The 15432-nt window shown below is 44.0% G+C and overlaps 1 protein-coding gene across 1 annotated transcript; it reads right to left on the reverse strand.

Moving 5' to 3' along the window:
- Positions 1-13872: 13872 nt before the first annotated feature.
- On the reverse strand, positions 13873-15432 carry LOC123424725 (peroxidase 1). The gene is made up of 3 exons (XM_045108397.1): positions 15134-15432; positions 14821-14997; positions 13873-14702 (listed from the first exon to the last, which is right to left on the reverse strand). Exons 1-3 carry the CDS (start codon positions 15335-15337, stop codon positions 14136-14138), a joined length of 948 nt encoding a protein of 315 aa, XP_044964332.1. The 5' UTR covers positions 15338-15432; the 3' UTR covers positions 13873-14135.

Consider the following 15432-nt stretch of genomic DNA (forward strand, 5'->3'; position numbering starts at 1 on the left):
TATAGGTAGAATATTACCTGTAGTTGTTTTAATGTGGCCGGCACTACTCTTAATTAGTAGGAGCGCTTGGTGATGACAAGCGCTACTGCTAATCGTATTAGCAGTAGCGCTTGCTCTTGGCTAGCGCTGCTGCTGTGGTAGCCCAGGTCCACCACTCCCTTCTCCAACTTAGCAGTACCGTCTGTTTCGAACACGCGCTACTCCTAAGTCATACCATATCTACTTCTTCCACGCGTCATGGCTCTCTTACTCTCTCCCTCTTCACACTCGCTCGCACTCCCTACACCGCCCCCACCCCCGCAGCACGGCCTCCCTCCCACGCGCAGCCGCCCTCCCCCACATCCCAGCCCTCCCGTCGCGCTTCCCCATCCCGGCCGTCCATCGCCGCCATAGGTAGCCTCCCATCCGCCACATGTGTAGCCTCGAGTAGTTTTGCTTGTAGATGAGAAATTTTTAGGTATTGAATTTCCTAGGACTTCATTAATATAAATTTGTAGTAAAAATATTAGGTCTAGAAATTTCTAGTAAAAAAATTGTAGGTCTAGAAATTTTTAGCAAAAAAATTTAGATCTATTTGTACATGTGTGTATGTTATTGCAGGGAACACCTCTCAATGGCCTATGTTTTAACGGAATCTTGATTCATTTCCGTTCCGGCAAATTTCACGAGTTCAACGTATCTTGTTTTAAGAGAAGTTCATGCAAAAAATTTGACATGACTTGTGCTAGAAAGTAGGAAATATCGAGTGCGTGGAACAAGGGGATCCCTGAGTGTGATTATTGCGGTGAAAATCGGGGTATGTGCGACCGCCAACCTCACTTGTGAGACGGCAAGTTCTTCACCATCAAGGTTGACGAGACTTTTGATGTTTTTACGGTATGCAATGATGACCACTATTTTTGCTTCTTTGGTTTGTGTTACTTAATTTGCTTCAACGTGTAAAATCTGTTTTTTTTACAACTCGACTAGTTCATCCCACGCCATGCAAGATCGTATGTCTTGAAGAAGCTCTGTTTCCAAGAAATGAAGAATATGAAGACGAAAAGAACTCACCTAAAAACTAAACATGGTTTCACATTTCTAGTTAAACTATACAATTGTGACGGCCCGATAGTTAAGCTACATTAATCACACACTAATAATATCGTGTCATCCAGGTAAACTAAGCAAACTTTCCACTTGATAAAAATCAAAAGCCATTTTTAAATTAAAAATGAAGTCTAATAAATTATTTCTTCAAACTGTAAAAGAAAAATCTTGGTTGGGTTGCAAATATTCTTTAAGTACTTCTTAAATTGAAACCAACATTTTGTGAGTATCTAAGTACCTCAAAACAATTAAAATCGAGGCTAAAACTATTTTTTAAATGTCTTCTAAATTATAGAAGATTCAAACTACTTCAAATAATCCTCAAACATTTTGTGGTGATACCTTATTTGGCAACACAACTAATGGACCCTATCCCTTATTTTACAAAAGTGAATTTTGAGCTAAAAATAAATAAAGTAGAAGCTATAGAACAATATTAAAAAAATAAAAGGCCCCTGCCCAACTGCCCTCAGCCCACCAGGCCAACCGGCCCTGCCAGCCCACCCTGCCACCTCGGGGTATATAACACCCCCCCCCAGGAAACCTAATTCCCTCACCCTCCCAACTCACTCCCTCACCTCCCTCCCAAGACACTATCCATGGCGGTTGCGACCTCCGGTTACCCCTGACCCGCCGCCCCGCACCAACACCACCCCGCCTCCGGCTGCCTCTACCAGCCGGCTCTCCCCACGCCTCCCTGAGCCTCTGCCACCCCTTCAGCCACAAGTGAGCCCTGAGCTGACCCCTCCCCTCTCTTCCCTTCCTCCCTCTAGCAAACCCTTTGATCGCCGCCCCTAGCCCCGCTCCGACCCACGCATGCCATAGTGCCACCGCACCCGCACTCTCCCCGCTGGAGCCCCGCTCGCCCCCTATCCGCCCGCCGCTGCTCGTCATTATGCTCGCGCCGCCACGCTCCCTTGCTGGCCGCCGCTATCGACTGTGGCACCCGCCCGTGCTCGCCGATGATGCACGCCGCTACTGCGCCCGGCACCTCCCGCCGTTTCCGGCACCACGCTTACTCGCCCGGCCGCCGCCGCCGCGCACTGTCTGCTGTTCTCGCTACGCCCGCCACTACCGGCCACAGCCTCCGGCCATCGCCGTTGCACCCCGCGCTTGCCAACCGCCACTCTCTGCCTCTCGAGGGACATGCTTGTCATGGCCAGCCCCTCCCGTGGGCACGTACAAGCCCGACACCCTCTGTGGTGGCCTTGTGTCACTACAACATGGGCCCGACACTTACAAAAATGAATAATAATGATGATAATATAAATAAATAATATTAATAATTAGTTAGCTAATTAGCTAATTAATCAATGAATTAGATAGTTAACTTAATTAATACTGGTTATTCAATTGTGCTTATCACACGGGGGGCCCACATGTCAGTTTACCCAAGTCAACTGGTGCTGACTTGATAGTTGACTGGGTCAATTGGGACCCCCTCGACACACCAGTCATACACTGTGGTTAGCCCTCAGTGGGTATAAAAAGTATTTCTGTTATTTTTCTAATTAATAATAATTTCAGAATATTCTTTAAACATTACAAAATCATATAAAATAGTTCGTAGCTTGGATGAAAAAGTTTTATACATGAAAGTTGATCAAAAAATCCGACGAATTTGAATACGTTGTCTGTTCTTCTGTCACGTTCGCCTAGCACTATATTTTTTCATGTCATGCGTAGTGATGCATCTGTATGCTTTATATTTATTGTTTCTTCCCCCTCTTCTCTCTGGTAGACACTAACACTTACGCTGATGACGGGTACGACTACCCTCTTGACGACCAGCCCTTTGCCGCAGAGCAACAAAGGCAAGCAAACCCCCCTAGATTTTGGTACTATTGTAGATAGCTCCTATTCTGATGCATAATCTGTTTTTGATGAACTGCTACTTTACTCTATCGCACTTTAAACTGTTTAGTATAGGTGGAGCAGTGATCCCCATTTACCCCTTAATCCAGTTGCGTCGCTTTATCACCAAGTATCGATCTACTGATCGACGAGCCAAGACCTGTCACATCACTCACACCCCCTTAGTTTTACGACGGTGCAGATCTACTATCGAGTACCAAGGGTGACACCTCGATACGTACTCCTGATGTTAGCTATGTAGTGTAATTAACAGGCGGTGGCTCTCGGAGGGTGATTCCTCCTTCACAACCTCCGATAACGACTCTGTCGTACAACCCATCAAGCGTGGTCCATCGAGGGTGATTCCTCCCTGGCCACCTTGACGATTACATCGTTCGGAATCCATCAAGGGTGATACTCCGATCCCTCCAATGTTACAAGCACACAATTACTTGAATTTTCTACTGGGGACATGAAGAGGTGTGTTGCGGGTGGATTCCCGCGTGAATGTGACGAGGTCTGGCCAGGCATTCTTCGCCCTTGCCACACATCCTCGAGACGGGGCAACGGGACCACATATCGTGGAATACTGATCATCGACGCAGTGTTAATTAAAATGCTAATGGGAGTTGGGTATTTGATCTGAGTTGGTCGGGAGAACTTTTCACACTAACCTTCACGTGGAGAAGTTATGGGTACTCGACGTCGTGGTATCAGCCGAAACTCTTCAGACGTCAGCAATGGAGCGGCACACGCTCGAGTGGGCCGTGTAAGCATCGTATTGTATAAGAGGTGCCCGGACTAACATCGGTCGCACACGCATCATGTAGGAGTGCAAAGAGTGATGGTCCCATGACCCCTGCGCGTTTAGGATTTAGACCAGTGGGCTGGCCTCTCTGTTGAGCCTAGGTAGGGCTGCGATGTGCTGATGTTCCGAGGCCGGGCATGACCGAGGAAAGTGTGTCCGGTCAGAGTTTATCAAGCGTGTTGGGTACTGTGGTGCACCCCTGCAGAGATGAAAATTAACTATTCGAATAGTTGTGTCCAGAGTTAGAAGACGACTTGGAGTTGTGCCCCGATCTTATACAACTTCAACTGTTACTTAACTGGAAAGTTTGCTCCGGGATTGCTTTCTCGCAGGGAGTCGAGGAAGAATTTTTGGGTGTGACTTGAATTAAAATTATTGCAACAATATGACTATATATTTGTGTTACTTGCTTTGTCTCGTCTATTGCTTCAAGACACCGAAGATGCTAGTCTTCGATAGGACTAGCCCCTTTTCTCTATTCTCACATTACTGTAGTCAGTCCACATATAACCCCTTTCCCTTGATACTGATGCATAACTAGCATGGTTCTGATGTCAGTCTTGTGAGTACTTTGCTTTACTCCCCCTTTTCCCCTTGATAGATTGTTGTGACCAGATGATGGAGCCCAAGAGATGGCATACCCCGCCGACGACGACTACTACCCCGACGGTGGCTACTTCTACGTGGAGGCCGCTAACGATTAGGAGTTAGTTTAGGAGGTTTCCAGGCAGGAGGCTTCGCCTCGTCTATCGATGTATCTTTGATGCTAGCCTTATCTAAGGCATTATCCTTGTTTTATGTCTGTACTCAGATATTTTTTGCTTCCGTTGACTCATGTATTTCTCGAACTTCTGTATTCTAGACTTCAAGGCCCCTGACTTATAATACGAGGCTTGTATGTTTTTATTTGTGTTTAGAGTTGTGTTGTGATATCTTCCCATGAGTCATTGAGCTTAGTCGTACGCATTTGCGTGCATGATTAGCGTGTGATCAAATCGGGGGCGTCACAACAATGCAATTAATCACTCGCATTTTGGTTGCTCAACTTGGAAAGCTCTAGGAAAGGCATATGGATTTCATGATGATATAGAAATAACCTTCGATATTCGTCGTGAACATGATATTGAAGGTAATATCGACATTTGGATGGATGTCAATATGCTTCCAGTTTGACCTCAGTGTGAGTTTGACAACCATATTTGTTAAGTGATTTGAATTGTTTATTTAAAAATAGTTGGTGTTCATCCCTACTTAACTTGTTTATCTTTAATTGACAACTTATTTCTCTTCTTAAAAAAACTCACAAGACATTAGACAGGACCTACTACAGTCATCGCTCCGATCTAACTTGGTTGGAGAAAACCCATCTGATCTCAATTATTGATGATGTTGATGATTATAACAACAATTATGAAGATATTGGCCAAAGTTAATAATTCCTTTATATATTCATTTTCTTTGCCAGATAGGATTTGGAAACAGTTCACCAACAAGACTAGTGGTGAACGGAGAAAGGAGTTGCGATTTCAACAAATCACTGTAAGTAGTACTAGCTAGGTCCGCGCACCTCTTTGATTAGTTTTAATACCATTACAATGCTTGATTATTATTATGATTGAACTCTATTATCGTATAGTTCCGAAGTGAATTAGACGGGAATAGCTTATGTGGATACTACGTTTGCGACTTCATTCGCATGATGACCTCGAGACGGGAATAAATTTTGAACAACTTGACGTACGCAAACAATATTCACAATTTTATTTTATTACCATCGATTTTGTTGACTTTCATATTGACCCCTTCTTTAAATTAGATCCAACGGAAGAGGGATGAACTCCTACCAGAAAATCGCATACAAGCAATTCAAGAGAAATTGGAGGGATTCTTCCTTGATGAGGTCATATCACCAAACGGAGAATACCGTTAGCACGTGATAGCGCATGTATGTATATATATATATATATATATATATATATATATATAGATAAAATGTTTGGGGCACCTAGGTGCATGGGCACCTTAATTGTTTTGGAAACCGTGATATATTTCATTAGTTTCCTAATTATTCCTCATGCAATGCAAGACTTTGCATACATATGATTCTGTTTTTGTTTCCTAATTATTAGGCATACAACACTTGCCATACAATAAATAGTATTACTGTTTTATTTTATTGAAACTGCTATGGTTATCTAATGCGTGTATTTTTCTTGAACTATTTCATTTTTCCTTACTATCTAATATGGACATCGAACACCCATTAATAATGAAATAATGTACATACCCGGGTTCGTATATACCGGAAAATTTACTGATTTCATAACTACCTAATACTGATATGATATCTGGTATCCTTTTTTTAGTGGAGATATGGGATTTTATTCAGCAAAAGCCCCGACAGAATTGGTCAAAAGGGACGTTACAAGAAAGCTAGGTTTTGAGTCAAGCCAACATTCTATCACATCACGTGTGCTTGCTTGCTTAGCACACAGATGGACAGGATTATTGGCCTCCCTATTACAATGCTGAATGCAAAAAGAAGTAAAAACATCTACGTGCTCCCCTATCTCATCTAAGATAGGCGCCACCACTGAACGAGAGTTGTGACGTAAGTTCCATAGTTGAACTAGGTCCAGGCTATCTGTGTCCAGTATGACCTAATACTGATATCCGGTATCTCGTAACTAAATTATGTATATACGTGGCTACGTATATACCAGGCCATGTAAAATATAGCTACACATATACTCGGCTACGTAAAATATACCTAATGATCTCCTAGTGTACCCAAATATGTTATACGACATGCTCACATAAATATTTCAGTATATACCCAATGAACTAAAAAATAAAACTATATAACCAATATGTCTGCACATATATACACCCGGTTATATATAAAAGGGTAGAAGATTGTTATAGCTATCCCATACACTTATATAAAATAAAATATGGATACATACATACCCGACTACATGAATTATGACATCGATAGGTATCCGAATATCCGTATACAAATCTCGCATGTGGGGGTATGCAGAGAAATACGACGGGTATGCACATACCCCAACAAATATTCATTTTGAGAATAAGTATATGCTTGAAGAGATATCCGTATAATAGTATATTTTCTGATAAATATAGTATTTACAAATATGTGTTTTTTTAGTACCCAACATATTCTCAGATATTCTTATGCTCAATATATTTTTGGGTATGTGCGACTTAGTAGTACGCCCATGCAAAATAACTTATTAGTACGTACATATTATTACTTTATCTACATGTAACAAACTTAAACTGATTTACTCAGTTACCCTTTTAAGTATGTTTACATACTTTTAATATATACAATGGTATAGAAATGTTGTAGGTATCCAAGTATACTAACATATCGCAAATCATAAATATACAAATCGTTTAGAATACAATCATACGGTACTAATTTCTAATTTTTCTCTCTCCTAATTATATATACAGAAGAAATGGAATGTATGTCATTTATTTTGCATGCTAGAAAATTATTACCATGCATGACGTGGGATCATAATATCCATTTATGATTAGCATTGTAATTGTTTCCAAATAAATATACCCATTAACTTCAATATCCATATAACAACACGCATATAAATGCAATCTAACGGTGGAAAGGTAAGGAGCTTGGGCACCTAGGTGTCCCAAACATGAATGTGTCGAATACTAGTAGTTAGCTTCAATATTAGTAGCTAGCATCGAGGCAGAGAGGTCACTTCAATGCACTGAATTTTGTCGCATCTTTTCCACGATTCACTGTACAATTTTGTTTGGATGATGTCGCAGCTATATTTTTCCTTAATTTTTGGCTAGATGTTGGATGAAATTCCTGCAAGTCAAAATAATTTATATAATTACGAGAGATACAAGTGAAAGTCTAAGGAGAATCTATGAACGACCATCAGGTTCCATGATAAATTTGTTTGTGGAAGAGAATGGTGTGCAGTCAACAGTAATAAGACCTGATCAGCAGGTCCGTGAGATGCATGAGTATATGGTATGTACTACTCTACAAGAGAAAGTAAATTGCATCACCTATTTATGTTGAATGTGAAAATAACTGATTATTATATGTACTGGAGATTTTAGTGGTTATTTTTTACAGTAAAGTAACTGCTGTTCTCATAAAGGTGGTGGCGCCAGACCTCTACATAACTAAAATTAAGGCTTGTAGATAATATTATTTTTCTGCACTTTCTAATATGGTAATCTGCATGTATGATTATGGAATTGGTTTCTTTAGTATTTATGATCAGTGGGAAAAAGATTTGAGCAGAATTATGTCCACAAGGATTTCTACATTCATTTGCGTTTAAATTGTTCTTTAGACAATTGTCTTTATGGCATGCAATAGAGTGACAAGGTTGCTCTTCATATCTATATTTCCTTAATTACTGCAACGAGAATAAAAAGAGTACTACTACCATATATTTAAGAAATTTTCTGGATGTATTATTATGAACTACAGAAAAGTTTACATCGTAAGACATGTGTCTATATGTTAACTCATAGAGTACACAAGGTTCTGTTCATATTGTTGCATATCATGGGTTTTATTATAAGCCAATTACATGGGGGTAGTCATTTTGATCATATCTCAAGTTGTCACTGTGATCCATATAACATAAGAGAAGGGACAGAGATCCCTTATATATGTGCAGATGTACGATCGTTCTTTTCTGTACATTATATATGCTTGTTGGATGCTATTTACCATAATACGTTTTTGCTAGATTTTTTTCAGGTACAAATTATGTATATCAGTGCATCATGAAATACCAAGAGGTGAAATATACATACTTGGCTACACCCAGAAAGAAAAATATTACAGATTTATGCACAGGTAAGATATGGCCACATTTCAATTATTCTCTTTCATAATTTAAGTTTGAAATTTCTCTAACTGACATGCCATGATGTGTATGTTATTTTTTATTGGACTTTATCACGCCTGAGCATTTTATTATAAGGTTTTCAAGCTTCCATTTGTGGTTAAATGCAAGTGTTACCATTAAAACCATGACAACAAGGCACATGATATGCGATATCGACAAATAAAATAAGAGCCCACGTACATGGAGCCTCATAAAAAAGAGAGAACATAAACAGTATTTTGAAACCTCAAAAAAGCCAATAATTATACATGTAAGAATAATGTGTAGTAGTATGTGTGTGCATAGTTTTATTAATATACCTTTGCATCCGTGGTGTATGCAATAGAAGGGCAAATATATCGATCCATCTAGACTCACCTTCTCGATTTTTGGAGGCACAATTTTGCCCTTTTGTGTAGCTTACAAATGACCGTATTTGTAAGAAAACAAAATACAATATGTAGAAACATCAATAAATTTTTGTGCATTTTTCAGAACCAACCCTTTAAAAGTGCATGCATATGTTTTAAAATTACTTTGTGAATTCCAGTAGTGCTTCACAATATATCTAGACCTAGACCGTGCGAGTGCACGGGTTGACGACTAGTTATCAATAATTTTTATATGAATTTAGTAAATGTATAGAAAGTTTGGCGTTTGATAAAACTTATCTGCATTATAATTTGGCAAGGAAGAAGTATATTAATTTTTTCAGGACAGGTTTCCATGTACTTTTGGAAAAAAGCTACCTTATTTTATCCTGAAAAAAAAGAAGGGGAAAGTGAAAAAGAGAAGAACAGAATAGAAAGAACACGGAAAAAATGGAAAAGAAAAACGAAAATATGTCGCAAGTATAGTTCGCATGCTTGAGTTTTCTCCTCACATTGAAGAAAAAGGTTTTCTCCTAAATTAATTGACCACGGCTGTTGGCCCAGACCTGACGCCGAGTACTTTCCAACGATAGGCAATGACCGATGATGAAGGAAGACAATGACAAACTCCACGAATTGCTTTACGTCGAGATACACCGCTAGCTAGCTCCTCACCGATCCACCATTAATGCAGTGCAAAGCTATACCAAAGTAGCCGCGTTGCTCCTGATCGACCCTTTGTTAAGCTGCAGCAACTACGTCAACGTATAGGTACGCACACAACGGCCATCCGGCCGGAAGCACAATACGCACGCACGCGAGACACCGGCGTATTGCCAAAGGCTGGTATCGAGCCTTGTGTATACTTTATTGCTTCTGTTCTCAATCTTACGGTTGTATAATTGTTACAGGGATGCAGCTAGGGATCTTTATACTAGCTAAAACCAACTAGCACTAGTCCTACTCGGTGATGCTTTAGAAATCTACACGGATACATACACATATCAGACTTGGGCGCGTACACGGTGTGTTTAATTCCAACAATCACCTCCTTAAACACGACGTCGTCATGTCACAGCTTCGACGCCGATCCTTCTTCACATCTTCATGATCTTCTCTCGATCCAAAGCTTTATTCAGCATGTCCACCAGCTGATCATGGGTGCGATTGTAGTTGACCTTCGTCTTCTCTTCTCCACGCGGTCCTTCATGTAGTCATACATAGTATCAATGTGCTTGCTTCTGTCACGCCGCACTGGATCCTCGCATAGAAAAAACATAGACTCGCTGTCAACATTGAGCACTACTCGTTTCGGATCTCGATCCATGAGATCACCGTGTAGCCTTCCTAGCCACACACTTTGACACTCTCCTTCACTTGAAGTCGATGTCACCACTGTCTGCTTTCGTGATAGCCAGCTTACTATGCTTTCATCAAGGAAATATACCATGTCTGAGGTACTCTTACGGTCTTCAACAATTCCTTCCTTGTCACTACCACTGTAGCCGAGTAGTCTCGCCATCTTCTTCTTGCTCAGCTCAAGACGAGGTTTCATTGAAGCGTCAATCGGATTGCAATCTTTCATGCTACAGCTTTCAAGTACCTTTCTTGCATATGCCTCCTGGCATAGTGTGACCCCTTCCAACTTTTGATGCACCTCTGGCCCGAGGTAGCAACTCAAAAGACCTAGATCATCCATCTTGAAAAGCTCCTACATTTGTAGCTTGAACTTTGCAATCACCTCTTCATCTGCTCCAGTTATCAATAGATCGTCATCGTAGATGCCAACAAGTAGACGATCCCTACCTTCACCTCTCTTGTACATTGCATGCTCGAGTGGGGCTTTCTCAAATTCAAGAGAAATCATAGTCTGATCAAGTTTGATGCTCCACGCCCGAAGGTCTTGCCGTCGCCCATACAAGACTTTGCGTAGATTCAATACCTCATGTCCTTCTCCCTCTTTGATGAAACTCGGTGGTTGATTCACAAACACATCTCCTTCATTCAAAACCGTGGATTTTACATCCATGTGATGTATCTTCCATGATTCTTGAGCCACGAGAGCGATGAGTAATCTCATCGACTCCATCCGTGCAACGGGAACGAACACTTCTTCGAAGTCCACACCTTCATCTTGCACGTACTCTTTGGCCACTAGCTTCGCCTTGTGCTTCACACAATTTCCTTCAGCTTCTTTCTTGATCGTAAATTCCCACTTGAGCTCCATGGTTTTTTTCATTGTTGAGAAGATCCACAAGCTCCCATGCATTGTTGTCGTGGATCGACCTCAAATATTCTTTCATAGCATGATGCCAACACTCCTTCATATTTGCGTCTTTAAAATCTGCCGGTTTCTCGGCAATTGCTAGACACCTTCGCCCACTTCCTTTGATATTTACCGGGTCAATCGTCCAAAGAGTATCCTCCGGATATGGATGAAACACCGGTTGTAGTTTTATGGATATACGTGGTGGTGTCCTTTCCTCCATTACTGTCGGAGACGACATGAAAATTTCTGCTGCGCGCGTTTCTTTTGGCGAAGCAAAAAATCCAGCCCGAACTAAGCTTCCTAGTATCCCTGGCCCTTCATTTGGATCACTTGATGCGTTGCATGTGCTCCCTCCAGCCATACGAACTACTTGTAGAGCTTCTTCATGTGATGGAACAAATCCACCATGTCCTGCTCTGCTCCATACCCTATTGCTGAAGATGTACTGCTACGTAGGATACTACAGCCTAGTCCACCTCCTTTGCTGCTGATCGGGACAGCCAACTTCGGGTCTTCTAGCCGAGCGACCGTAGACGACCGGACGGCTGCTCGTCCGTGAATTCGCGGTCCAAAATCTGAAATCTCCACAACCACAGCCGGGAGTGGACCTTTTTCCCTCGCTTTGCCATCCTCTGACACGGCGCGATTCTCGTCAGGTCCGAGCGGCATAGCTCGTCGTGTGATATGGTTTTCCGGCACCATAACACGTGCGTAGTGTACTTCTGACACCATGCCTTCGTCTGTTGATGGACATCATGACAAAGCTGTTGCGCACGTGCCTACTTTTGCATCAGCATACTTTGATTTGTTGTCTTCAGGTAGCACTTACACTCGTAGCATTGCTGTAAGTTTTGGAATCACCCCCGTATCCGTAGCATCGATACGGGTTTCCGAACCATGATGTTGAGAGCAAACTTTTTCTTCATGGAGTGCGGCAATTTCTTTAGCCAGCACTTGAAGAACTGGATCCTCCTCGTCCATGAGTTCACACATGCATCAACATCATGTCACCTTCATCTCCTTGCTGGGCCATGAGCGCCTTCTCCTTTGGGGGATTCTTGCACTCCGACTTGAAGTGCCCCATGATGCCACAATTGTGACACTTGATCTTGCGCTTGCCGAACTTCTTCTTCTTCTTCGGAGCACCATCGCTGGCGTCCTTTTGATTTTGTTCGTTTGGCACACGATCTTGGCGAGCGTAACTGCTAGAGCCCTCACCTTCTCTCCTTGTTTCCAGCGCCTGCCACAGAGCCCGCGTGAGCATGACAAGCTCATCGTTCCTCTCGTCCCCGAGACTGTACCTCATACGCTCGTCGTGAGCCCTGTAGTGCCCGACGAGATCATCAATGGAGAGAGTCGCGAGATCGACGCACTGCTCGATCGCCATGACAATTTGCAGGTACCGGGGAGGAGCCGCACGCAAGAACCGACGGACAACCAAGGCCTCCGTTAGATTCTCTCCAAGTGCGCGGATCCGATTGACGAGAGTAGGTACCCATGAAGCAAACGGATCCACGGACTCATTATCGCCCATGACCAAAGTCTCATAGTTCCTTAAGAGAGTTTGGAGATTGGCTTGCTTGACGCGGTCGTGTCCCTCAAACATGAGCTCCAAGGTATCCCACACCTCCTTCGCCGTTTCTTTGGTGATCAAGTGTTGGAGGACATCCATCGACATCACCGAGTAAATCGCCGATGCCGCCTGCCGATCCTTCCAGTGCTCGGCTCCCCCCTTCTTGAAAGCGTCGCCTCCTGGATCGACTGCGTCCCACAACACGTTGACGTGGAGACCACATTCCATCAGTGCCTTCCAGACGCCGAAGTTCTCGCGGTCAAATCGTGGGTACGACGAACTCGCCGGAGCAGCAAATACTTTAGCCGCACCGGAGTACGCCGCCAGCTACTTGGTCTTGTCGTCCTCCGACATGATCTTCCGTTACTAGAAGATCAACCTCCCTCTAGATACCAATTGTTGGTCCAGACCTGACGCCGAGTACTTTCCGACGATAGGCAATGACCGATGACGAAGGACGACGGTGACAAACTCGACGAATTGCTTTACTTCAAAATACACCGCTAGCTGGCTCCTGACTGATCCACCAATGCAGTGCAAAGCTATCCCAAAGTAGTCGCGCTGCTCCTGATCGATCCTATGTGAAGGTGCAACAACTACACCAACGTAGCCGGCCGGAAGCACAAAACGCACGCACGCGAGACACCGGCGTATTGCCAAAGGCTGGTATCGAGCCTTGTGTATACTTTATTGCTTCTGTTCTCAATCTTGCGGTTGTATAATTGTTACAGGGGTGCAGGGATGTTTATTCTAGCTAAAACCAACTAGCACTAGTCCTACTTGCTGATGCTTTAGAAATCTACACGGATACGTATACATATCAGACTTGGGCACGTATACGGCCGGCGTGTTTAATTCCAACAATGTGTGTGCGTGCGTTAGGTCTGGGCCAACAACGGCTACCTCATGTCAAATGTCAAAAGAGAAGTGTATATCTTCACTATGTATACAAGTGTATGTAGGATTATTGACAGTAGTTCTCCATGGCCACGTCATACCAAGTCAAAAAGAGAAGTTCATATCTTCATTATGTATACAAGTATTAGTAGGATCGATAATAATTCTCCATGCCTTTGCATGAGAAAGTGGGAATTCGATGTTACATATATATGTAGATGCCTGCATGATTTGCTGCCGCTCGTACTTAAAATAGACGTTTTCAAGTGCTGGTGTTTATATTGGCCACTGGTTCGCCTTATTCATTCACGTATCGTGCTAGCGAGCTGCCGGCTGGTAGGTATAGCAGCTCGTCCGTCGATCACGAGTTCACCCTGGAGCAGCTGAGCCTGATCTGGCCCTGCGTCCCTGTCTTGGGAGCGATGTTGCCCATCTTGATCATGGCCGTCGTGAAGGCGCTGCTGAACGCCGCCGGGTTGGACGCAAAGTTCCGGACGGTGTTGTCGGTGGTGTCGTTGTTGAACAGCACCTGGTCCGAGTGCAGGAGCCCCTTCTGGGACATGAGGTTGGTGTAGTAGGCGTTGTCGAACGTGTTGGCCGTCGTCGTGTCCAGATTCGCCAGGCTGCCGTCACCGGAGCCGACTGTCTGCGGGCAGTTGGCCCTAAGCGACGCCGCATAGGCCGTGTTGATGTTGGTGTCGCCGCCGTAGATCCGAGCCCGAAAGGTCGAGCACTGCGCCTGGCCGATGGTGTGCGCGCCGGAGAGGGCCACCATGTCGACCGTGTTGAGGCCACCCTTCTTGAGGAATGCCGCCTCAAGCTCTGCGCGGCTAGAATTAAAGCCTGGAAGGTCCGTGTTTGCCTCATTCTCGTTTGCATCTATGGAATCTCTTCTCCCCAGAGGGACTGTCCATGATGGGCCACCGAGCTGCACGCGAATAATGCAAACAAAAGGCAAGCAAACTGTTATATATAGAAGCATGTTGTAAAAGCTGCCGATCATCCGGTCGATGATGTATATGATGGTAAGATGATGATATTCTTACGGCGACGACGGAGTCGCGGGCGGCGACGGTGAGTATGTCGGCACAGGAGACGGTCTGCTTGCAAATGGCCTCGATCTGCGTCTTGATGCTGTCGATGACGCCGAAGCCCCTCAGCGACCCCGCGTTCGGGATAGCGTTTTGTTCCATGCCGGACAGCAGAACAGATGCGTCGCAGCCCTGCATATCACATATAGTAAAGCAGCGCCCATGGTTAACCCTGGACCCTGGTATTTATCTAGCGACACCGAAACAAAACAGGGTACATGCCATTGCCGGCTATGAGGCCGTGTATGCATGCATGTGACCAACTTACTTGGACGAAACAGTCGTGGAAGTGCAGCCGGAGCAGCGAGGCGCCCATGCGGGGGTCACTCGTCACGGCGGCCATGACGCCGCTCTTGATGGTGGCCAGAGCCCTGGGGCACGACGTGTCGTAGAACGTCGGCGACAGCTGCGCCGACGCCGCCGTGACCAGAGCCACGAGCACCAGCAAGGAAGTGTATGAGGAAGAAGCCATGGTTATTAGCTAGCTAGCGATAAGACCAAAGCAATGCGTGTGCCTTACTAGCCACTTGCTGGTTGTGGAGCTTAGTGGCTTGTGCAAGAGAGTTG

The sequence above is a fragment of the Hordeum vulgare genome, chromosome 2H (genome assembly GCF_904849725.1).
Source record: "Hordeum vulgare subsp. vulgare chromosome 2H, MorexV3_pseudomolecules_assembly, whole genome shotgun sequence".
Classification (NCBI taxonomy): domain Eukaryota; kingdom Viridiplantae; phylum Streptophyta; class Magnoliopsida; order Poales; family Poaceae; genus Hordeum; species Hordeum vulgare.

Excerpts from the sequence above, each read along its gene's own strand:
- LOC123424725 (XM_045108397.1), bottom strand. The coding sequence starts at position 15,337 with ATGGCTTCTTCCTCATACACTTCCTTGCTGGTGCTCGTGGCTCTGGTC. Across the intron at positions 14,998-15,133 it reads TCCACGACTGTTTCGTCCAA|GGCTGCGACGCATCTGTTCT; the intron begins GTAAGTTGGTCA and ends TGTGATATGCAG. Across the intron at positions 14,703-14,820 it reads CCCGCGACTCCGTCGTCGCC|CTCGGTGGCCCATCATGGAC; the intron begins GTAAGAATATCA and ends ATTCGCGTGCAG.